Raw genomic sequence first — 23669 nt, forward strand, 5'->3', positions numbered from 1 at the left:
CCCCTTGATGTCCCAAAGCATCCCATCAATGGCTATGGAGACCCATTTTACAGATGGGGAAACTGAGGCACCATAGTAGCTATTGCACCAATGGTTACATAGTGCAGTGGTTATTGGGAGTTGCCCTTCTTTGCCTGGCCCAAAGGGTCCAGGTGGAAGGGAGAGAGAGGCTAAGGGGCAGGGGAGACAACACTCAGCAGTCTTGAGCCTGGGAGATCAGGTGTGCTGGGTGTCTTCCCCAACTTCTGAGTGGGGAGGGAAAGTGCCCAGGGCAGGACCGTAGTGTAAGTGGGAGACACCTCAGAAGATGACAGAAGTCTGGAAGGGACAAAGTCTTCAGGGAGGCTGGGAAAACAGAGGCTGGTGCTGCTGGTGAGGAGCCCCCAAGCTGGAGGCCTCGTCGGAGACCTCACTGTAGTAATACTTGTGGGCAGCCGGGGTGGTCTTCCAGCCGGCTGCCCGGAACTCAATGAGCTCCAGCAGCAGCAGCTGGGCCAGGGAGCTGAGGCCAGTTGGGAGCAAGAAGCCATCCCGGATTAGGACAAAGAGTGCATCCATGCGCTGCCCGTTCATCTTCTCCAGCTGCTCCCCGACCCGGTGCAGCTGCAGCACCAAGCAGTCCACCTACGGGGGCAAGGGGGAGCCTGGTGAAAGCAGCGTTCACTGAACCAGTGCTCCAGTGGGGGGGTAGCTATGTCTTAGTAAAAGGAAACTGCGTCCGAGGCTTGCCTAAGATGCCTCACTTGGGCCAGGCTGGACTCAGGCTCTGCCTCTAAAGCCTGCTTAGCCTCCCACTTTCCCACCCCCGTTTGGTCACTGGGCTGCCTCTATTTACCGCTGGCTATGGTTCTCACACTCCTACCACAACTTGGCTTTCCTATTGAGGCCAAGTCTCTGAGCCAGTAGGCTCTGGCTGCTCTCAGTTCTGGATAAGTGCCACACGTGGCAGCCTGTACCCTGACAGGCCTTTAATGCCCCCACCAGGTTCCTGGCCCAGGAACTGATGCTCTCCCAAGCCTCCATGGTGGAGTGGGCTGGCACTCTGAGCTGAGCCAAAGACTGCCCACTTCCGTGGGCCTCCTGTGCCAGGGCCACCCACCTCCTCCTCCTTGTTCAGACTGTCGGGCTGGGCCAGCCGGAAGAGGCAGTCATAGACGGGGTTCACCAGGGCCATCATGGGCATGTTGTTCACCTGTGGGGGGAAGGGAAGGGCCAGAGCACCGGGCTTAGTGGCAATGAACAGCAGTCCAGCCTGGGCCTTGGGAGACAGGCCAGCTCTGCCACACCGGGTGGCTGCCAGGGCCTCACCCTCAGGTAGTCAAAGATGTTGCAGATGAAGGTAACATAGCAGACCCAGCCTTGCAGGGAGCGGGCTCGCAGCTGCTCCCGAGCCTGATACTCCTGCTGCAGCCGGTTGAGGAGTCCACGCCGGAAGACACTCTGGCCTGCCTGCTTGCTCTCTGCCTGCGAGCCAGGGGGAGGAAGGTGAGTGGCAGGGGGCAGGGCCATCACACCCCCCACCCAGGCTCCTGCAGCTGAGAGCCCACCTGCCCCACTTCTCCCTCTGCCTCTGAGGAAAGTCCTCTGGCCCTGCTGGCTGGGCCTTCTGCCCACTCCTGAAGCATCTTCCTCAAAGCATCGCCTCTTTACAGCCCCACCCAACCTGAATGATGGCGTAGCACATGCGTCCTGCTTCCTTGCTGAACACACAGTCCTGCAGAGAATGGTCCACAATCACGTTGGCCACTTTCTCCAGGTCCACAGCACCTGGGTCTAGGGGTGGAGGGAGCAGCAGAGTCTCGAGTTGCTTATTGATCACGTTTGCCTCCACCTGCTTCTCTGAGTTTACGAGAGTGCACATCCATTATACGCACAAATTCAACGTGATCAGAATACATAGAGGAAAGGGGACAATAATCACATGTGGGAGCAGCTCTAGCTTTGGGCTTCCTGGTTGCCCAATGAAAACAAAAGCCAGAAGGGTTATGTGGCTTTTACAGACTAATCAAAGAAAGAACGCTAGTATTTTAGGACTCATCTTTTATTGGCATGAGGTTGAAGGAGGAGTTTCACGAGCATCTTTATGAGGGACACTGAGGAATGACTCCACAGCAGCTAAGCCGTGGAAGAAAGTGTTCTCTTGTGACACACACGATCCCCTGACAAGGGCGGCTGTGTCCGCCTCCCCTCCCCCCCACTGGCACAGCACAGCACCTTGCGCAATGGGCATTACTAATCCTCAGCCAAGTCTCCCTTTTCTCCTGAGTACTGGGACAAGAAGGCATCAGTTCAGGACAATTACTTCATGTCCTCCATCTCCCCTCCCAAGTCAGTCAGCTCTGTATTTGAGAGCTGCTGCCGCAACACAAAGACCCAGAATTCAGATGTAAGGGCCCAAGGGGCAGCAACTCCTCGATCTCTGTGCCCACCCCCTTCCACTGCACTTGGGTGTGGGGAGGGGCTTTGCACTTTGAGAGGTGACTCTATGATTCACACCCCCAAATGTTGGCTTAAACATAGCATGGTTTCCAGATCGAGTTGTGTTGCTGAATCTGGTTCTCAGGAGGGAGAAGAGCAAGGAGGGCCAGCATTCCCCTGGTCCCTGAACACAGAGGCTCTACCCCTAGGCTCGGGGCCCTCAGGAGGAGCTCGCCTGCTCACCTTTGAGTGCTGTCTTCAGTAGCTGCTGGGTCTCTGCATCAAAGGACTGGATTTTATACTCCTCTTTACTGGATTCCCCCATGACCATCGAACCCCAGCAGCTCTTGACCGGGGAAGGACTACTGACAGCACCTGGGAGGGCAGAGCAGCAAAGGGAGAGGGCTCAGGCGTGGGGGAGGAAGGGGGCAGGGTTCCCAAACCCGGCGGCCCAGGACGGGGCTGGCCAGAGCTCAGGCGGATGCAGCTGGGCTAGCCCTGGCATGCAGTGGCGTCCTGCCGGGTCGGGCCCCAGCCAGGCACCTGCTGCTCAGGTTAGGAAACCCCATGCTTCTGAGCTTGCGGAAGACCAAGGAGATGAAGGGTAGCTGGCGCCTCCCCGCGCGTCCCCCAGTCCCGGCAGAAGGCAGGGTTTTCCCAGGTGATACCAAGGGAGTTCTGGGGTTGCGCTGGGAGTGTGGACAAGTGGGGACAGAGTTGCCGAGCCCATACAAATCGGCCTGGGAGCTGCTGGCCCAGCGAGAGACGGGGCTGGGGGCTTTAGTCAGGGTCCTCCTGTGTCCGCTCGGGTTGGCGCCGGCCCGCGGGGCTGGGTGCAAAAGGGCTTTGCCGGCCGCCCCTGACCGCCCAGCGCTTGAGCCCTCCTGCCCTGGCCCGCGTCTCCCCGGGGACCGACGGGCTAAGCTGGCCTCTCGAGCGGCAGGGTCCCGGCCCCCAACCCGGGACTCCTAATCCCTGAGCTCCATCCTGGGTTCTGATCCCTGAAGGGGGAGCGGGATGCTGGGTCCCCTGCTGGTCTTAGGGCTCTCCAGACCTCGGCAGCTTCCCGGGCGGGCCTCGAACCCTCTTCCCAGGGAGGCAGGGCTGGGACCCACCTGCCGGGTCTGCGCCGCGCCCCCGTGCCCGGGGACCGTCCGGCGGGCATGGTGCGCGCGCCCCGAGTCCGCGGCGCCTGGGAACCGCGGGCCGCGCTCGCCGCCGCTTAGGTCATTTCCTAGCTCGACGCCGCGGGGGCGGGGCCGGGGCCGGGGGGCGGAGCCAGGACCCGCTCGCCAGCGCCACCGGCCGGAGCACTCGGGCGCCGCCCTTGCAGCCCCAGCCGTCCAGAGAGCAGGAGCGCCGGGCGCGGGGCCGAGAGGGGCGCCGCGCGGGACCCTCGCGACATCGTCGCTGCCCCAAGACGAGGTCACCCTGCCCTGTCCTCTCCTCACCCCGGCGGGGACCTCAATGGCTCGTCGGCGTTGGGTTGGACCCGCTCCTCGGAGCGCACGAAGTCCTCGGGCTAGGCGGTGGCACTCACGTCACCTCGCCCTCCACTCCCAGGGCTCCGGCTAACCGGGTCAGAGGAGAAGACCCGGCCAGGCCGCGCGGCATGGGAGGGGCCTACTGGGGGCGTGGCCTGGCCCGGGGGGCGGGGCAGAGAAGGCTGGAGGGGCAGGGTCTCCACAGGCGACAGCCACATTGCCTCACTCCCACCCCTCAGGGTAGAAAAGGCAGGGCGCCGGCAGGGCTGGACTAACTCCGTTATCCTTCTCCTACCCCAAGTACAAATGATACTGGTCAAGCAAGTTTTAAGATCAAGGGGGCTGTCCATGAAAAAAGTCACAGTTGGTCATGTGCCAACCAAGAGGAGCTGGGAGTGACCCTAAGGCCAAGCAAGTTCCCCCGCTCGGTCCTTGGCTGGGGCTGTGAGGGACCCGCTCAGTCGGGCAGGGCTGCTCTGTGTTGCACAAGGAGCACCCAAAAGGTTGGAAAATAACTGCTGCCCCTTCCCATCAGCTTAGACGAGAAGACGGCTGGTGGCAGTTCCTTGTGGCCAAAGTTTTCTTCTCTTAAGAGCCCCCCACGTGGTCACTGGGAACCGGACACGGCCGCAAACTCTGGGCTGCAGCAAAAGAAACCAAGGAGCAGGAGAGGTGAGAATAAACTTTACTTCAACGGACACCCTATAATTTCATTAAAAAAAAATACATTCAAGCACCCGCTTCCCCACAACCGGAGGCCCAGGCCTGTAGCCAGCTGCCCCATGCGTCAGAACGGCCCCCAGCAGCAGCCTGGTCCTCAGAACCAGCAGCCACGAGTGGAGAGGCCTCAGCATTCAGGATCCCAGATGCAGCAGAGACCCTCATCGGGCCCGACGGCACAGGGATGACAACGGTGAGGGAAGGGGCCTTGCCCCAATGGGCCAGATCCCTGACACCCACCCCTCTGCTGCTCCCAACAGGTGCCTTCCTCAGGCTCCAAGGCAGTGCAGAGGCTGGAGCCTGGGTGGGAATCAACTCTGCTCCCCCATCCTGGCTCCCACCATCGGAGACCCAGCAGCTGTTCTGTCGAGCTCCCCTTGCGGGTGGGGCTGCTGGCAAGCAGGGTAGAAAGGGTGGTGGTTGGGTTCTGTAGATTTTCTTCTCATCCCGCTAACAGAAGTTTCTCCACTGTGTCTAGCTAAATCTCCTGTGGGCTTCTGGGTCCTGACAGCTCCCCTCTGGGCACTAAATGTGCCCTTGCCAGGCTGGCTGCCCAACCCCTTCCTTCGGCCAACCCAGAGACGGGCGATACATGCAGTGCCATGCTCTGAGCCAGGAAGGAGCCCCCCACCCCCAAAGCAGGCAGCTGACAGTAACCACCCAGCTGGAATGTCCATGTGCCCCAGGAAGGCCACCCCAGCACCAGGGGAGGAGGAGCAACCAGGGTAGACCGGGGAAGGGCTGCTGCCTGCCCCTCTTCTCCCCCACACCAGCACACCCCTCCCACTTCCTGCAGGGCCACCATCTGCTTTCCTTGGAAACCCATCGAGGCCCATGGCCATGACCAGTTCTGGCTGGACACAAGGATCCAGACATGGGGGGTGGAGTGGGTTGACTAATGTCCCTCTCAAATCTACCTGGAACCACAGACTATGCCTCATTTGGAAACAGGGTCTCTGCAAGTGTAGTCAACTTAAAAGGCTGGGACAGGGTGGCCCTTAGGTCCAATGACCTGTGGCCTTCTAGGGACAGGACACACAGAGACATGGGGGAGGAGCTCATGAGTAGGCAGAGGCAGAGACTGGAGGGCTGCAGCCACAGCCAAAGAGCGCCCGGGCCTGGACAAGCCCAGGAGCCGGGAGGTGCAGGGAAGGTTCCTCCCTGGAGCCTTCAAGGGAGCCCGGCACGGCGGACACCCCGATTTTGACTTACAGCCTCCAAGACTGGGAGAGAATAAATTTGTTGTTTTAACCAGAACTAGAAGCAGAGCTGCCTGAGAGCTGCAGCGTCAGAGAGAAATGGAAGCAGGGAAGGCGGGTCCTTTCCCTCCTATCTGTGAGCAGAGTTGTGGGAGGTGATCTGTCAGGACAAATGGGGGGGAATATAAGGCAGGTGCCTCAAACTTTAATGTCTATTAAACTGGTGGGAATAGCAGCCCCAAGTGTGGGGACGGACCCTTGCAAAAAGCCCCAGCCCAGCCCTGTGTCCTCAAGTGCAGCCCCTTCCAGACCCAGGAGATCTCTCCCGGCAGAGGAGCCCAAGAAGGGTAGGATGGCATCTGTTTCCTTCAAATGTGGGCTAGACAGAGGAGAAACGACTTCAAGCTCCTTCTCCGCTCTCCATCTCTGGGGCCACAGACCAATTCCTGCATTTTCCCTGCAAGCCCCTGTCCTGGGGGAGACCCAGCAGGATGGGACTAAGGCTGTGTCCTGCTCCTGAAGGCTCTTTGTGCCTCGGCCGGCAAGCTGGGGCACTAGGGGGTGGGCAGCAGCTCTCAGTGCAACACCAGGTTGGAGACCAAGTCTTCCTTCTTCCCAGAGGTTGTCTTTCCTGCCCTCAAAGCTAGCTGTCTGCCTTCTTGAGGTGGTGGAATAAGTTACACAGGAGTTCATACCAGAAGAACACCAGGCCGGTTGAGAAGGCAGCCTTCAGCAGGCTGGGGGACAGGCCCTTGAAGAAGCCCTTGGCACCCTCCTCTCGCAGCACCTGCTTGGCACAATCCAGGAGGCCTGAGTAAGTCCGTACCTGGGGAGAGAAGCATCACTCTAGTTGAGGACAAGGAGGCGACTAAATCAGGGACATCCAGCTCTATTCTTCTGCCAACACAGCCCCTGACGCATCAGAGTTTTCAATAAATATTTGCTGGATGAAGGAATGAATGCAAAAGTCAAGAGAGAGTAAGTTAACCTCATTCTTTCTCTTCCAAGCGGCTAACCCAGACTTACGGGTACAGAGCCTGGGAATCAGCACCTGGACAGAACTCCTTCCCATGAGGGCACATGAGGGCAGGATCACAGCTCCAGACCCGCTTTCCAGAGGCATCCCGAACCCCCTGGGGCAGCAGAACTGTCTGAATCTGACCCCCAGCCTGACCAGGGCTGCCCCTTCCAGCCTGGCCTCCCTACCCCCAGTCTCACCTCTGGCAGCTGATTCTACCCAGAGCTTGCCACCCCACAGCCCCCAGGCAGGGCTCCATTTGTGCCTCCCTCCCCCACCAAAACCCTCAGCAACTCCTGACAACGATGACGACACCATAAAGCACCAGGGCCTTCCACCGCCAACCTCAACCTTCCTCCTTGGCCTCCCCCTGGTCCCGGCCCCGCCCACCTCCAGCCAAAGGAGACCCTCCTAGTCCCCTGTCGTGAGGGCCACTCCCCTCTGTCCTTGGCCCTCGCCCTCTCTCCCTGTCTAAAATCAGACTGTCTGTCCCTTCAGGACAAGTTGGTAAATGGAAAAAGGCTACAAAACCTTGTATTTGGTATGATCCCATTTTTGTTAAAATATACACTCGTGTCTTTATCTATGCAAATAAATGAAACTACACCAAAAGTTTCTGTGTGATTGTCCCAGGGTGGTGGTAGGGTTACAGGTAAGGTTTATCTTTCCTTTGGTCTGAGTTTTATAAATCTGTCTACAAAGAAATTGTATTACTTTTATAAAAACATAAACACAATCACAAACGCAATCCTTCTCTTTCCCCAAGTGAAATGCACTGTCCTTTCCCCGCCTCCCTTCCCGGCTGTTGTCCTCTGGCCTGCGGCAGGCGGCTGTTTTCCTGCCTCTGTAATGATCTCCCACCCATCGCCCCATCTACCTGGCACAGACCACCATTGTGGCCTTTTCCAGAATCCATGGTCCAACAGGAGCAGATAAAAATCCAAAACAGGAAAATCTGAACATACTGAGTAGGGCACGACTATTAATGTTACAAAATGCACCTACCACAGGTTTTCTCTGTATGGCAAACCCTTCTAGTGCACTTGAAATATAATTTAGTTGCACAAACTTAATTTTCCCCCTCTCAGGAACACCTACAGCATAAAGGAAGGCACCCCATGCACCAGTGTGAGTTTCTTTCTCCATGCTCCTTAATAGTTGGGGGACCCTTCTTATGTGAGTGTATTCTACACTGCAAACTGGTCTAGGCACTTTTTAAGATCAGAGACTGTGAATCCTCCTTCCCCTGGATCTTCCCACGGTGCCCAGACTTTGCAAGTGGCTTTCTCCTCGGCTTAGGGATCCCTGGGGACAGGCCGGGGGGTGAAGGGGCCGAGGTGGCTCACGCTGCCCAATTGAACAAGAGCTGACCACCAGTTCCTTCTTGTGCCCCCGGGAGGAAAAAGGGTCAGAGCTCCCCGCAGGGGGAATGCTCACCTGGCCGAAGGTGGCTCGGGCCTGCTCAAAGCCCCTGACCTGCAGCCGTTTCTTGAAGAGGTCCAGGGGGTACGTCAGGGTCTTGCTGATGACTCCGGCTCCACCGCCACAAAGCAGGTTCTTGAGGTTCCCTGAACCAAAGAAGTAGGAGTGAGGGGGTAAATGAAAGAAATGCAACCCTTGGCAGACAGCCCGAGGGCCATCAGGTCTAATCCTCTACCACAAACAAAATCCCAGGAGCAAGCACCCTTTTGATCTCGGAGGAGTTTAATCCAGAAGAGAGTGAAGGAGACAAAACCACTTTGGGCAGGAATAAGGGACTGCAGACTGGACTGGCTGCTGGCAGGAGGCGCTGAGCCTGCAGAGCAATCTCCCCAGCTGGAGGCAAGGACAGGCCCGCAGGCTGGGCTGGGTGGTGCAAGTTCAAGGCTTTAGAGGGAAGAAGATTCCCTTGCTCCGACCCATCTGCTAAAATTAAAAAAGAAAAAAAAAAAAACCCAAACGGTTTATAAGTTGGACCTCTTACAAAACAAAAACCACAACCAATCCTAGGTACTGAATGCTGGTGAAGCCAAGATGGATGTGGCAAGAGCTGGGAGAATAAAGACATCCGTGCGGTGCTGGGCTTGTCTATGTTACTGGCTGGGTTACAGAGCCAGGTACAGAGAACAGGGGTGTCTTATCTCCTGACAAGAGCAATTTATTTCCTATGTGAGTATGAAAGAGCTGTTACAGGCTGCTGGTGGAGGTGGAATGGAGATGCAGATTCCCTTCCATCTGAGGACAGTCTCACCATTTTTCTTTCCTTCAGCTGGCATGGCCCACTCATACACATGCTTTAAGGAGCTGTAAAAGGAGAACTGGAACCCAGCGTAGGGGAAGATGGCCATCAAGGTAGGACTCAAGCCTCTGTAGAAGACCAAGGGGCCCTCGGTCCTGTACATGGTCACCACGGCGTCTCGGAGGGTTTTATAGACCTGGACACACACAGGCAACTTGAGTGAGCTTGGGCAGTGGTCTCAGCCCTAGAACACACCCAACACATGTGCTTCCCTCAGTCTAAAAACCCGCCCAAGGGGACAGTCGAAGAAAACGCTGGAAAAAAATTCAAAGGGTGGGGTCTTCCAACAATTCCCTTTCTAAGACCGAGAGACCCACGTGTGTGCACAAAAGGATGTGTCCAAAGATGGTCAGGCAGCAGCCCGTGGAAGACAGAGACAATGTCCATCTTTGGGTGACAGGTTACAGAAATTATGGTGTTCCCACTCGAACATGAGGTAGCTGCTAAAACAGGACGATGTGACCTATAGGACTGATAGAGAATAATCCCCAAAATATAGTCTAATGAAGTCAGCAAGATGCAGAAGAGTGGGCACAATGTTTGTAGAGGAAGCAGGGAGCGTGAGACACAGCTGCTTGTGGACACAAGGAATGTTCCCCAAGGACACACAGGAACTGAGGAGCGGCCGATCATCCCTGTAGGGAGAAATGGGGTCACAGGCCATTTTATACCTTGAATTTCTGCCACATGCATATATTTAGCCTGTCTTAAACCATCAACAGGTGCTACCTATGCAGGGGACCACAGAGCATTTGTTCTTCTTTGTACCCTTCCATTAAGCACGTATTATTTGAAATGAACCAGAGGGCTCTAACTCCACCCAGCTGAGGGTGTGGTGGGCACCTCAATGAAAGTGGGGGGACTGAAAGCACGTCTGCAACTGAACAGGGAGAATCCCAGATTCTTCGCCCCACCTGGCTCCCAGAATGTTGGTAGCCTCACAGAAGGGTCCACCCACGAAAGGGCCAGGCCCTAAGGAAAAGCCACCAATACTGAGCCTACCCAGGCACCCAGAGCTCCCACTGTGTTTTTCTGGGATTGCACCAATGATCATCAGAAGTTTGAGGAAATTCCAGCTTCATAAAAAGAGACCAAACAGATCAAATGGGGAGGGGGAAGGAGGAGAAAGAACTTAGAAGGAAGAGACAATATAGAGAAGCGAAGAAAACTAAAGACAAAAGAATCCACCCACAAAATTTTATCTCATTTCTCAGACCAAAAAGAAGGTGCTGCCTCCAATGATAAAAGAAGGATCTATTTTAAAAATAGAAGATTCAGAGAACAAGAAAGAGCTCCAGGGAGAAAATCTCTGTGACTCTGAGATAGGCAAGGATTTCTTAGATATAACACTTAAAGCACAGTCCACGAAAGAACAAATTTATACACTGTACTAAATCAAAATTAAAAACTTCTGCTCTTTGAAAGACACTTAAAGAAAGGAAAAGACAATCCGCAGGCTCGGAGAAAGTATTTACAAAATACTATCTGGTAAAGGATGTGTATCCAAAAAATAAAAAACTCAATTAAAAAAAAAAAAACACCCAATACAAAAATGGGCAAAAGACCTGAATAGATATTTCACCAAAGAAGATAGGCAGACGGCAAACACATGAAAAGATGCTCAACATCATTAGTCATTAAAGAAATGTAAATTAAAACCACAGTGAGATACCACAGTATGTTTATTGGAATGGCTAAATTTTTAAAAATAATGAAAATTTTAAAAACTGGCAAATACTAATTAGTGAGGATGCAGAGCAATTATAATTGCTGGTGGGAATGCAAAACGGTACAGCCACTTAGAAAACAGTTTAGCATTTTCTTGTGAAGTTACATATATTCTTATCATACGACCCAGCAATCCTACTCCTAGGTATTTACCCAAAAGAAATGAAACATTATGTTCACACAGCAATTTGAACGTTTATAATGGCTTTATTCATAATCGCCCCAAACTGCAGAGCAACCCAAATGTCCCTGAACTAGTGATTGAAAATCAAGCCACGGTGCTTCCATTTAAGAGAATAGTACTCAGCAATTCACACAGCACATGGATGAGTCTCAAATGCATCAGGTTAAGTGAAAGAAGCCAAGTCCTGTCTGATTTCATTTATGTGACATTCTGGAAAAGGCAAAACCAAAGGGACAGAAAACAGCTCAGTGGTTGGAGGGCCTGGGGTTGGAGGGAAGGTGACCACAAAGGGGCACGAGGGGACCTGAAGGGGCTGATGGAGCTACTGTTCTACATCCTGATTGTGGCAACGGCAACACAACTACAATGCTTTGTCAGAACACACAGAATTGTACACTAAAAAGAGTAAATGTTACTGTATATAAACCCTACTTCAATAAACCTGGCCAAAAATAAACAAACAAAAAGCTCTTGGAAACTAAAAATACGTTAGCAAAAAAATTTTAAGTTCAACAGAAGGACCAAATGATAAAAGGAACCCTTCACACCCCAGAAAACAGAACAAAAAGACAAAGAAAGATGTACAATGGTGGAGAAAAGATAAGTCAAAAGATGACCAATATCCAACTAATAGGAATTCCAGAAAGAAAGAAAAAAGAGGGTAGGCAATTATGAATAAATAACACATGAATATTTCCCAGATAGGAAGGACATGAGTGTCCAGGCTGAAGTGGTCCAGGAAATGCCCACCACAAGGAGGTGACCTGCACAAGGCACATCTCTGCTAAGTCTCTAGAACACTAGGGACCCAGAAGACATCCTGAAAGTTCCCAGAGGTGGGGAGGAAATGGTTTCCTATAAAGGATCGGTCAACAAAATGGTTCAGGATTTCTCTTCAGCAACACTGAGAGAAACATGTCACAGCTGGAATTCTGTACCCAATCCATCAGTCAAGAGTATTTTTCCATATAAGGGTAAAAATAAACAAAACAAAACAACATTTTCAGATAGGCAAGGCCCGTCTCAGGAAGCTACATCTCAAGATGTGCTCCACCCAAATGAGGAGTTAGTCAAGAAAGGAGACATGGGATCCAGGCAATAGAGAATTCCTAGAATGGCCGGCAATAGAACTAGAGCAAATGGTCCAGCAGAAGGCAGAAGATGGAGGGAAATACCGGGAGGTGCCCGGGCAGGGTGTGGGAAGGGGTGCCGGGAGGGGCGTTCCAGAATAACGTGGAACTGCTGGCCACATGGCTGATCCTGTCGAGAGAAGGTTTGGGGATGAATTAGTGACAAGCACACAGAAGGCTAAACACAGGGCAATGTTTACCTTCAGAAGGACAAAAGTTAGGAAAGAAATGTTATCATAATATATTTAGAAACCATATTTGCATAATCATAATAATATAAACACTGAGTCTTGATTTAGTCAAAATCTATTAATTAGCTGCAGGCGGAGGAGCGGGGAGGAAGGGCAGGCCTTCCCGAGGGGCCGTGAAAGAGCTGAAGCTTCAGCCTCCACAGGAGCAGCCATCCGCTGGCGTCTGCCGTTTCAAAACAAAGGAAGAGCAGTACGAGCATGCTCGAATTTTTCAAGCGAGTAACTGAAGAAACAGCCACAAGTATTAAAAGTGGTTTCCTCTGGGGGACAGGAATCAGGGTGACTGTTTTTTCATTATGATTTGTGAAGAACTATGTCTTTTAAAACTTGACACACCTTAACATTGACAATTTTTTTTTTTAACTTTTGAAAGTTGAGGGCTTACGGCCTGGATGTGCTGAGTCTAAGGAACCAGGGGAGTTCTGCAGTTTTTAAACAGTTCTCATCCCCTCACTTTCATGCACAGACCATTTTCGAGTTATTCCAGAAACTGAAAGGCAACATTTCAATTGCCTAAACTAGAGAGGTAATATGCTATTTTCTTTTCTTAATATGTCTTCACTTTTTCCCTTCCCTTGGACTCTTGTGAAAGGTTTGGATGTAACAGTGGAGGACTATAACATAGCTCAGAACGGGAAAGTTAAAGGATTGTCAGCGGCCGTGTTGTGGAGATGTGTCTGTCCCTTCTTCCCACAAGCACGCTTCCCTCTCCATCCTGCTGCTCAGTTCTTAAGGCCTCTGGCCCCGTTTTTCCCCCGGGGCAGTCGCCCCCAAACTCTGATTTCTCTGGAATTATCACGTGGAGCAATTCAGCTCTTATGCTCCAATCTTTTTAAGACTGTTCCCAGGAAGAGACTTCTGGGAAGATGGCGGAGTAGGTGAGGCGGGCGGGCTTCTCCTCCATCAGAGTAACTACAAAGGGGCCAGAGGACACCAGGGACCGCGGTTCTGGGGTGTGACCACCATAGAAGGTCCCCCACAGTACGTGCAGGGGACCCCCGACAAAAACAAAGGAGAGAAGTCGGTTGAATCTCTATATAATTTTCTTTTTCTTAGTTGCTAGGATATTAGAATAATTAGAAGGAAAGAACTGAAATGGCGGAACTGTAACCCATAGCATCTTTCGGAATTTGTTCTATAGCTACTTGTTAAATTGTAACTTGAAAGCTCTCCTTTTTTGTATATATGTAGATTTCACAATAAGTAAATAACTGAAACTATGGTACTATAATTCATAATAACTTTGGAAATTTCCTATTTTTCTACTTGTTAAATAATACTTTGAAAGATATTACCTTTTTGTATATATGTCATATTTGTTAATAAGGAAATAACTGAAACTGTGGAATTGTAACCTATAATATTCTTTGAAATTTGCTCTCTAACTACCTGTTAAATTGCACTTGGAAAGTTATCATTTTAGGTATATGTTATATTCTACAATAAAAATATATGGGGGGAAGGAAAAAAAGACTGTTCCCAGGGAACTTGGTTCTTCTCAACCAAGGTGTCTCCTCCAAACCAAGGAGGCCCCTTCCCACCCAGGATGTCCGCCCCAAGCCACGCAAAGAACTGGCAGAAACAAAACAGGTTATTCTTCACTGGTTCCAGATCAAATTCTTAAGCGAAGTGTCCGTCCCCACCAACAGGATCTTACAGCAGAAGGGACAAAGAACAACTGTTTGTTCTGGGTTGAAAGCACACGGCCCACACACACGACTGCAGTCTTAATTACAGCTGGGATGATGGTGGGGCAGTCTCTTTCAAGGTTTAATCCTTCACTTTCACTCAGCAAATTCTTCCTAAAGTCTGACTCAACTATCTGATTTCCTTTAATCCTCCCTTTGGGGAAACAAAAAACCCTCTCCCAATAATACAGCAACACGTTCTCAAGCCCCCCATCCACACCACCTCCCTGACCCTGCCCACGGCTCAGTACTCAGGGGCTCTGCTTCCCGCCTGGGTTCCCTGGCAGCAAGGACATGCCTTCCCCTACCCCACTCCCAAGCTAAAGTATCAGGCATGGCGCTGAGCACACAGAGGTGGGTTTTACAAACCGACAGATGAACTGCATATCCGAGGCTCTCCAGCTCGGTTTCCTCTAAGGAATGGATCCCACCTTCCATCGGTTGGACTGACCTTCTCTGGCCCCGGAACACTCACCCTGGGCTCACCCTGAGCTGCAAAGCGGGTGCGCAGCACATCCACCGGGTGCACGGCGAGGGTGGCCAGGCAGGCAGACAGGCCGCCACACGCAAAGTGCACTGAGAATTCCTGGGCCTTGGACCCGTGGCTTCTGTGGACCAGCTCGGTCAGCAGCTCAAATGACAAAAACTGCAAGAGCAAGTGAAAAAGTCAGTGGCAGCCCGAAGAAGGAGCTGGGACCAAATGCTCTCTAAACACACCGCCCAAAACCCAGCCAGGACATAGTCCTAGGAGTGAGGAACGGGCGAGCAATGACAGAAGAGAACAGTCCGTAGTTTTGTGCAAAAACCAGATGCCATTTTATACTCTGGTTTTGAGTGGTGCCAAACAGCCAAAGCGTTAAGAAACCATACGGGAAAACATTTTATATCAGAAAAATTCCAGCCATTAACTAAGTTTTCTGAGAACTGGCAACAGGGGACCCCTTCAGCACAGCTGGCAGTGGTGCTGTTTAAGAATCACTCTTCTGGGTTAAAGATTCTGTTGGGAGCATATTCCCCGGTATAACCCTCTACATTTAGACCCTCTTCCAGCCCACCTGAGGTGTCCTGGCCTCCTGAGGACACCAGGATGCTGCAGCATTTATCTGTGTGCAGGTACAGAGACAGAAGGGCAGGGCATGGCAACTGGGTAAGGAACTGACTGGGTGGCCATGAGGGTTGGCTGCTGCGACCACTCCTCTCCACAGAGGCGGCCAAACCAATGAATGATTAAAAGGCAAGGAGCCTGGATTCTAATCCTGCCCCAGGGCGAGCAGGCTGTGTCACCTCAGGCAACCCACTTAACCTCTCTGAGAGCCACAGAACTGCTCTACCTTCCTCACAATACTTCCGTGAAGTTCAAATAAATCACGTATGTGAAAATGCCGTTTCGAAATAGAAAAAAGCATCCCGATTGTCTCCCATGTGCCACACCTAATACTCTGTCACTGCTAAATCGGTGGGTGCTGAGGGAAGGGAAGGTGTGACTTCTTTTGCAATATGCCAGGCAGGTTCCCAGGGAAGGTGAACAAAAAGTGTGCTCACTGCCTCCACCTGTCCAATCCCAGGCAGAGTCCCCTGCTTGCTTCGCCATCCCTGAGCTCCTCCACTGAGCAACTGTGACCCCAGGGGCCTGGCCAGATCTCCTGCCACCTACTTGGACAGCTCCATAGCCTATGGAGAGAAGCTGGGCTGGGATGTGTCCTTTCCAGAATGCTGTTGGGCCCTCCTCCTGCCAAATCTGTCTCCCAGCCTGTAGGATTCCGTGGTATTTTGCATTGGGGTCGCTGCGAGACAGGCGCTCAATCTGAAGCTACGAATCGAAATGTAAAAAGTCAGGATAATAGTGGGTATGGTGGGGTGAGAAACAGAAATTCCAGACAAGGTAACAAAGGCAATGCAGAAGTGCTTCACACTGATGAAATAATTCAGCTTTTGTGAGAAAGACTGAACTTGTCCTCCAGCCTTCTATGTGGAAAAAGGGGGAAACAGTACCTGGAAACGGATCTTGATGACATCCAAGGGGCTGATCAGTGCCCGAGTGACAAGTCCAGACACAGATCCAGCCACGGCCACCTCGGACTTGGAGATATTCCTGCAATCTGTGCTGGGGTCATAGCCAACCATCCCTGCCTCTGGTCCATGCAACGTCCATTGGGGTCAAGCTATACGCAAGTCATGGAGTAAACACAAAGGCCAGTTCCTTACGGCTCTCTGCTCACACCGCCTCCTCAGAGCAGCTCACCCCGACCAGCCTGTCTGACATGGTGCCTGCATCACAGCCTAGCCCCTTGCCCTCCTTTATCCTTTGGGACATTCACACTGGACATTTGTTCCTTGTCACTCTCCATTATCACGTAAGCTCCAGGAAAACAGGCCTTGGCCTCATTTGTTCAGCCCTGTATTTCCAAGGCTCAATAAACATTTGTTGATTGAATTAATGAGCTTGGCAGGAAATTGTTCATTCCCAGAAATCAACAGGCTTTCCAATGACATCTAGCTTTGTGGGCAAACCTGTGCCTGAGATAAAGTCCTAGGTTGCATCAGTGTAAGCACGGCACACAAGGAGCAAATGACTCCAGCTGGACACTGAGGGGGACGGCTAGACACACAACTGGGGATTTGCTAGGAGCCCACATTAACCCAGGGAAGAGCCCGGAGACCCCGGGGCCGTTCTGCACACACAGCCCAGGCCCACCCGCTGCAGTGGAGTCGTGTTGCCTTATGAGGTTACCAGCCTGACCTCTGCACCCTCACCCAGAGCCACCTTCACCTCCCCTCATGTAACCAGAGTGCTCTCTGTTTCAGACCAGTTCCTAGAAAAGCCCTGAGCGTGCTCCCCTCTGCCGGGCTTGCCTTTGCACTTGCAGCCCCCCAGGTGTGCAACGCAGCCTCTCCTCCAGGAGGCCTTCTCAGCTGCCTTCCCCAGCTCCGCCACATCAGGGCACTCATGGCACTTGCCAGAGAGCATTCCCTGGCCCCTATGCCCAGACAAGGTGGACTCCACAAGGGAAGGGACTTGGTGGTCTTGGCACAGCTGTAGCTCCCGAGACCAGCAAAGGCAATTAAAAACACAATGAATGAATAAATGAATAAAATCCAAATAACTTGGAGATTATAGAAGTACTAATGACCATGCAAAATGTTGAGGAGAGGAAAAAAACCTACCACCTTAATATTTTTCACTTCACTTCCATTTTTCTCCCATTTATAGGTTTTACCCAGGTCACACAATTCTCAATCCGGCTTTTAAAACTAAAATGTCACCAGTATATTTCCTATTGCTACACAGTCTTCATAGATATCAATTTAAATGGCTGAGAACATCCCGCAGGCAGTTGTTCCATAATTTGTGAGGCACTGGGGAATTTTAATATATATTTATTCAGAAAATATCTGGTTCCATTTTTATCTAGGGCAGAGTTTCTCAACCTTGGCACTAATGACATTTTGGAACGGATAATTCCTTGTTATTGGGGGGCTGTGCTGGGCACTGTCGGATGTTTAGCAGCGTCACTGGCCTCTACCCACTGGATGCCACTAGCCCCCCCATCTCACCCCCCCCCCCACCCCTGACAATCAAAACTGTCCCCAGACTTGGTAAGGTTACCTTTGAGGGGGAAGGGCTGGGAAAGGGACAAGGGAGGGTAGATCACTCCCTTTCTCTTTACACAGCCCTATAATATTTGAATTTGTTAAGGCAAAAGACCAAAAAAAAACAAAAAAACTACCTATAAAATGATCTTAGAAGGGACCTCGGAGGTTACCTAGTACTTGACTACCTTTACTCATGGAGAAGTCACTATCTACACAGTGACAACCTCCAAGCAAAAGCATCCTTTCCTTCCTCCCCATGCCCCACCATCGTTCCTTCTCTCCTCTCACCCACCACAGACTCTGTTGGGCACCACTCCATCAGTCCCAAGCCCTCACTTTTCTGAAAGTAGCAAAGCAGTGCTCCAACCCAGCCTTAAAATTAACAAGACATTTTCATGAGGCCCTGTCGGCAGACTATTCTAAACTAATGTTTTACTAAAAGTCTAATGGTATGAGACATGCAGAAAAACACCACTGCTCCATAGGAATCCTGGTTAACTTAGAATTTTGGTCTACCTTCTAAAAAGGCCCCAGAGGAAAAAGGAGTGGCATTTCTTATTTTGGATTTTCCCTAAGAACACAAACTACTGCCTGACTTGGTAAAAAAACACAACAAAAAACACTGTATTAGTTAAGCTCTTCAGGACAGTGGAAGAAACCCTAGAGTACTAAAACTCAGAAGCATTACAGTTCAGATGTACTCCTTTTTATCTTTTGCTTAAAGCTACAGATGATTCATATGATCTGTTAAGTGTGCAGCTAAAATATTAAAAATTTCTCACATTTTTAAGAGTGCTTATCACTGTTAATGTGAAACAAACAGTCTCAAAATTCTTCTGCTCTTAAGTGCATGCCATGCATGTTGGTTGTGAACAAAACGTAGCAAAAGGAGATACCGCTCTTTATGAATATTAATGTCAGGAATTAAACATCTTCCAAGTTCAAATGAGAATAAATGACTGGAAGTTTCCTGCTTCCTGCATGGGGTGGACTATTAACTATTCCCATGGGAGTATCACAGAAAGATCAGTTATGGCACTTTAGACTGCACACAGAGCAGGTCAAAATTTGTTCTGTGTGTTTATATTTAGATGTGCGTGGAATAGCTGTATCTCTTCGTGGAATTTATTTGCTCTGATAACTTACTTGCTCTGATGGAGGGGAAGGAGCTCTTACCCAGCACAGAAGCCACCCACAGTGTCCTGCTGCTTCCTCCCACCACGTGGGTCTGTCCACATTACTTACTTGGAATATGTTATATAAATTTCTCAATCAGCCTGCCTTGCTTAGACTGTATATGTCACTATATCTCTAACATTCTTTTAACGACTGTATAATCAATAAGATTCCTATAAGAAATATGCTTCTTTAAAACAAAAACAAAAACAAAAATACTACGCTGAGAGGGGTGACTTCTATCCCACATTAGTTGGTTGCCGCTTTATTTATAGGATCTTTTGAACAAGTACACTTTTAACAAACTGAAGTGTATAGAGGCACAACTAAAAACTGTCACACACACACACAAAAGAGTCTAGTGGTATGAAACCTACTGACCCCTGCCAGGAAGGTGTTCATTTCTTGGTACCCCCTTCCCATGTCCTCAAGTGAAGGGACCTGGCCTTTGCCATCGATTTCTCTGGGACGTAAGCCAAGCGGCTCCTGCAGAAGTGCCTGTGAGGAGCAGCTCAGAGCTGGAACAGGCCACCGAGGGGCAAGGCCTCTCCCAAGGTTACCAAGCTCAGCTCTGGTCACACTGGTTCCCCTGCGGGAGGGGAGGAGGGGTGCCCCGGAGGCAGCAGTGGTAGACTGGCCTCAGCAGAGCAGGGGAATGCAGGACGTCAAGCTCTGCCCATTAACTGCACCACCGCCTGAGGCCCTGGGGAGGCTGGGTGACCTTCCATTTCTAGAAATAAGCTGCTTAGCCTAGAAGACATAACCTTAGGCCTCGGCTGAAGAAGCCTGAGGGTATTTAACCTGGGCTTGGTTTTCTCTTCTGGAAAATGGGCACGATATCTGCCCTGCCTAGCCTAGGCGGCCGGGAGGATCATGCAAGAAACCTACGTGGCCAGCTTTGTACACCGGGTAAAGGGAAAGGACCTGTTAAACACAGTCCAATGGTGGCCTCACTTTTTCTGCTTGTTTAAAATTTCCTTCTTGAACCCATACTCCTTGGTATTTACCTAAAGAGACAAAAAGAATGAAATGTGATTACATGCACGATATATATAAAGCGGCACCCAGGAGACGCGCGATGTGTTCGGCCCGGAGAACCGGAGGCCCCCGGCGTGGGCGGCGGGGCGGAGGGTGTGTGTGCCTCAGCCACACGGTGAGACCGAGTGCCGAGGGTGTCTGCAGGTGCCCCCGCCAGTGTCTCCGGTGTCCACGTGGGCCTCTGGGGTGTGGGGGGGTTTACTCCCGAAGTGGGTGAAGACGCCGCGAGGCGGGCGCGCGCGTGTCCCGGCGCCCTGGGGTGCCTGCGGGCTTTGCCCCCCGCCACCGTGAAGACGTTCCTCAGGTCGGGTGTGACAGGTGTGGGTGCAGACCCCGCACCCGGGTGGGTACCCGCGCGCGTGTGCTTCCCGAGACCGGCCCCGGGGAGCGAGGGCGCGGGTCCGGAAGCCGTCGGCGAGGAGGGCGGAGGCAGAGGTCACTCACCCGGCTCAGCAGGCCCGGCCCGGCTCTCCGCAGTCTTCCTGCTTTCCCTCTTCTCGCAGTCCAACTGCAAAATCCAACTGCCCTCTGCGGTAACTGACAGGCTCCTAGGCCTATCACCGCGCAGCTCGGGGCAGAAGCTGGACCAATGGTTGTGCTCCTGGGGCCCAACCACCGCCTCCCGCATGGTGTGTCTGGGTAATGTAGTCTCCCGCTACCAAAAGGCGTTTCTCTCGGCGTGGCGCGAGGCCTCCTGGGAGATGGAGTCCCGTTGCACGCACGCGGACGTTACCGACGCGCGGGGAAGACACAGGCGGGTTCCCCGGCAACCCCCTTAGAGAACGCTGTGCGAGATGGCGCGTTCCGTGCAAGTGTGACTGCGGGTGGGTGCAAGGTTGGGGCTCTGAACTTGACCCGCTTTCCTCGAAACACTTGTAATTCCAGGACCCGGAAAATCTAAACTTGCAAGACATGGCGGGAAGCCTTGCAAAAACCTGGATGACGCTGGGGGACAATAAACGAGATTTTTTTGGTTTTGTTTTTTTAAAATCTTATTGTATAATTTTTCATTTTAAAAATAATAGTCACATTTCAGAAAAGGTAGACACGAAATGACCCATCCCAGGGCTGTCACACAACCACCAATCAGCATTTCTGCAGGACAGTATTTCTTTCCTTCCTTGTTAGTTGCAGTTTATACACTAGTGAATCATTTTGATGCATAATTTTTAAACATTTTTATTGTGGAAAATTTCAAATATATGCAAAAGTAGAGAGAATAGCCTAATGAACACCAACAATTACCAACTCACGGTCAATCTTGATTCCCCTATACCCACACCTGCCTCGGGAAACACCCCTTACACACACCGTTATTTTGAAATAAATACCAAACATCATATGATTTCATCAGTAAACACTATGGTATGTATCCTTTTTTTTTTTTAATTTATTTTAAGGCAGTTTTATTCACACACTAGACAATCTAACATGTACAATCAGTGGCTTTTGGTATAATCACAGAGATGTGCTTTCATCACCACAATACCCCCCTGTTATTGACACATAGCATTGGTTTGGTACGTTTGTTACAACAGATGTAAGAATAGTATAGTCCATAGTTTGCATTATGTGATTTTTTTCCCATATATGGTATGTATCTTTAAATGACAAGCATTCCCCCTTTAAAACACATCCACAAAACAATTGCTCCCCCTCAAAAAAATAAATTAATTTCCTAATATCATCAAATATCCAATTTCTGTTCATAGTTCTGTAATTAGCCTATAATGTCTTTTTAAAAAAAGTTTGTCTGAATTGAGACCCAAACAAGGCCCATACATTGCAAACAATTGGTTAATGTCTCTTTAAGACTTAAAAAAAAAAGAATGCTTTCCCTCTTTCTCTTTTTTTTAACATGCATTTTATCTTTCATTTCTTTTTTTTTTCTCTCTCTCTCTTTTCTCTCTCTTATTTTTATTGTGAAAGAAATGAGGCTGTTTGTTCTATGGAGTTTTCCCTAGTCTGGAGTCTGCTGTTACCATTCTCCTGGTGAACATCTCCCTCTGTCCCCTGACTTTTCTGCAAATTGGTAGTTAGATGGAAAAGGTGTGATCAGATCAGGTTTTGTTTTTGTTTTTGTTTTCTTTTTTACAAGACTACTTACATGGTATTGTGTACTTCTGGCTGGAGGACTGTCTGGCCTGTTTGTCTCTCATTTTGTCACGTTAGCAGCCGTTGATGACCACTGCCTGGCTCTATTAATTGACTGGGAGATGTGAAGTGTGATGTCATTCCTTCTGCACTTAGCTGGAGAGGAGAAACTTCCCTTCATTGGCTAATTGATCATAGAGGAACAGCAGGATAAAAGCACGATTCTTTACCTTTACCAGCTTCCAAAGGTCATGGGACCAGGGGGGCCCAGGGAGGCCAGGGGGTGTGTGACCAGGGACCCTCCAGGTCAGTGGCAAACTGGGGACCAAGTGGAGATGAGCGCTCTCTTTTTCCCTTGGTGGCATGTGCCAATGGGTGTGAGCCCAGTTAGAGTTTCTACATCTTTGAAATCTGGTCACTTCATCTTCAGTGAAATACACTTAGTAAAGCATATCCGGTGAAAACAGAAACTGGAAAATAACGGTTCCCTTCAGTTTAGGGAAGTGAATGCGTCTGTGATCTCAACACTTACCGGAAACCGACCTATTAAAATCTCCCCTGGACTTCCCCCGCCACTGGGGCAGGGGTGGGGGGGTGGAGGGGTTGGCGAGGAACCAGTCGCTTGGCCTTGACCAAATAGAAGTTGGTGTAACGGCCGCCTGGGCAGAAGCTGATGGGTTGAAGGAGTTTCTCACCATTTGAGTGAATTTTCAGTCGTGCTGTGAGAGGCTTGACAGCTAGGAAACCCCGAAAGCTGGAAACAAATCTGCATTTTGAGTAAGTCTCCCAGGGGGTTCAACTGCTACAAGAATCACCTGGGATGCTTATTTTTAAATGTGGATTAGCCTCCTCCACAGGGGCGCTGATTGGGTAAGGTGTGGAGGTAGGGGGTGGGGTGGGTAGGGCCTGGAGATAAGCATTTTGATTGGTGGCCCATACTTTGGGGAACAAAAAATTGGGGGTGCACTTCCCCGTTTATCATCCTAGCCTGCCTTTCTTCCTTTCTCCTTTCTTATTATTTAGGAGGGGATGAAGATCTCTGTCCCCCACCCTCCTTTTTTTTAATACAGGTGAAATTCATATAACATAAAGCCATTCTAAAGTTAATTCATTGGCATTTAGTATATTCACAATTTTGTGCAACCACCACTTCTATCGAGTTCCGAAACATTTTCATCTCCCTCAAAAGGAAACCCTGAACCAGTGAAGTAGGTACTCCCCACCCCCTGACCCACACCCCAGTCCCTGCCCTTCACCAATCTGCTCACTTCTCTGTGGATTTGCCCATTCTGGACATTTCATATAAATGGAATCATACAATACGTGACCCTTTGTGCCTGGCTTCTTTCACCCAGCATAATGTTTTCAAGGTTAATCCATGTTGTAGCGTGGATCAGCCCTTAGTTGCTTTCTAAATAATACTCCATTGTACATATATATATATAGACACACACCGTATTTTATTTTTCCATTCATCTGTTGATGGACACTTGGGTTGTTTATATCTTTTCCCATCATTCTTATTTTATTTGCTTAAACTTTAGGGCTATATATCTGAGAAAACCATGAGAAAACAACAACCATCAGAGGCTTTGGAGGAAGTTCTGATGATCTTTAGGGGTCAAGGATTAAGGGGGCTTCTGATCCAGTTCCTTTTTCTGTCCTTTCA

The 23669-nt window shown here is 50.5% G+C and overlaps 2 protein-coding genes across 9 annotated transcripts; both read right to left on the reverse strand.

The window, feature by feature from the left end:
* Window positions 1-65: 65 nt before the first annotated feature.
* MIF4GD (MIF4G domain containing) lies at window positions 66-6647 on the reverse strand. Of its 3 annotated transcripts, none has more exons than XM_037808700.1 (6): window positions 6517-6647; window positions 2662-2793; window positions 1664-1773; window positions 1309-1464; window positions 1100-1192; window positions 66-624 (listed from the first exon to the last, which is right to left on the reverse strand). In XM_037808700.1, exons 2-6 carry the CDS (start codon window positions 2747-2749, stop codon window positions 337-339), a joined length of 735 nt encoding a protein of 244 aa, XP_037664628.1. In that variant the 5' UTR covers window positions 2750-2793; window positions 6517-6647; the 3' UTR covers window positions 66-336. The 3 variants fall into 3 exon arrangements, with proteins under 3 accessions (XP_037664628.1, XP_037664627.1, XP_037664626.1); XM_037808699.1 differs by lacking the exon at window positions 6517-6647 and adding an exon at window positions 3870-4453; XM_037808698.1 differs by lacking the exon at window positions 6517-6647 and adding an exon at window positions 3534-3669.
* SLC25A19 (solute carrier family 25 member 19) lies at window positions 4572-20549 on the reverse strand. 6 transcript variants are annotated; one of them, XM_037808693.1, is made up of 8 exons: window positions 20351-20415; window positions 19823-19875; window positions 16091-16260; window positions 15753-15908; window positions 14574-14744; window positions 9070-9253; window positions 8277-8407; window positions 4572-6647 (listed from the first exon to the last, which is right to left on the reverse strand). In XM_037808693.1, exons 3-8 carry the CDS (start codon window positions 16220-16222, stop codon window positions 6465-6467), a joined length of 957 nt encoding a protein of 318 aa, XP_037664621.1. In that variant the 5' UTR covers window positions 16223-16260; window positions 19823-19875; window positions 20351-20415; the 3' UTR covers window positions 4572-6464. The 6 variants fall into 6 exon arrangements, with proteins under 6 accessions (XP_037664621.1, XP_037664620.1, XP_037664624.1 ...); XM_037808692.1 differs by lacking the exon at window positions 16091-16260 and having other exon boundaries at window positions 20351-20549; XM_037808696.1 differs by lacking the exon at window positions 19823-19875 and having other exon boundaries at window positions 20351-20428.
* Window positions 20550-23669: the final 3120 nt, after the last annotated feature.

Source organism: Choloepus didactylus, chromosome 18 (genome assembly GCF_015220235.1).
Source record: "Choloepus didactylus isolate mChoDid1 chromosome 18, mChoDid1.pri, whole genome shotgun sequence".
Lineage (NCBI taxonomy): Eukaryota > Metazoa > Chordata > Mammalia > Pilosa > Megalonychidae > Choloepus > Choloepus didactylus.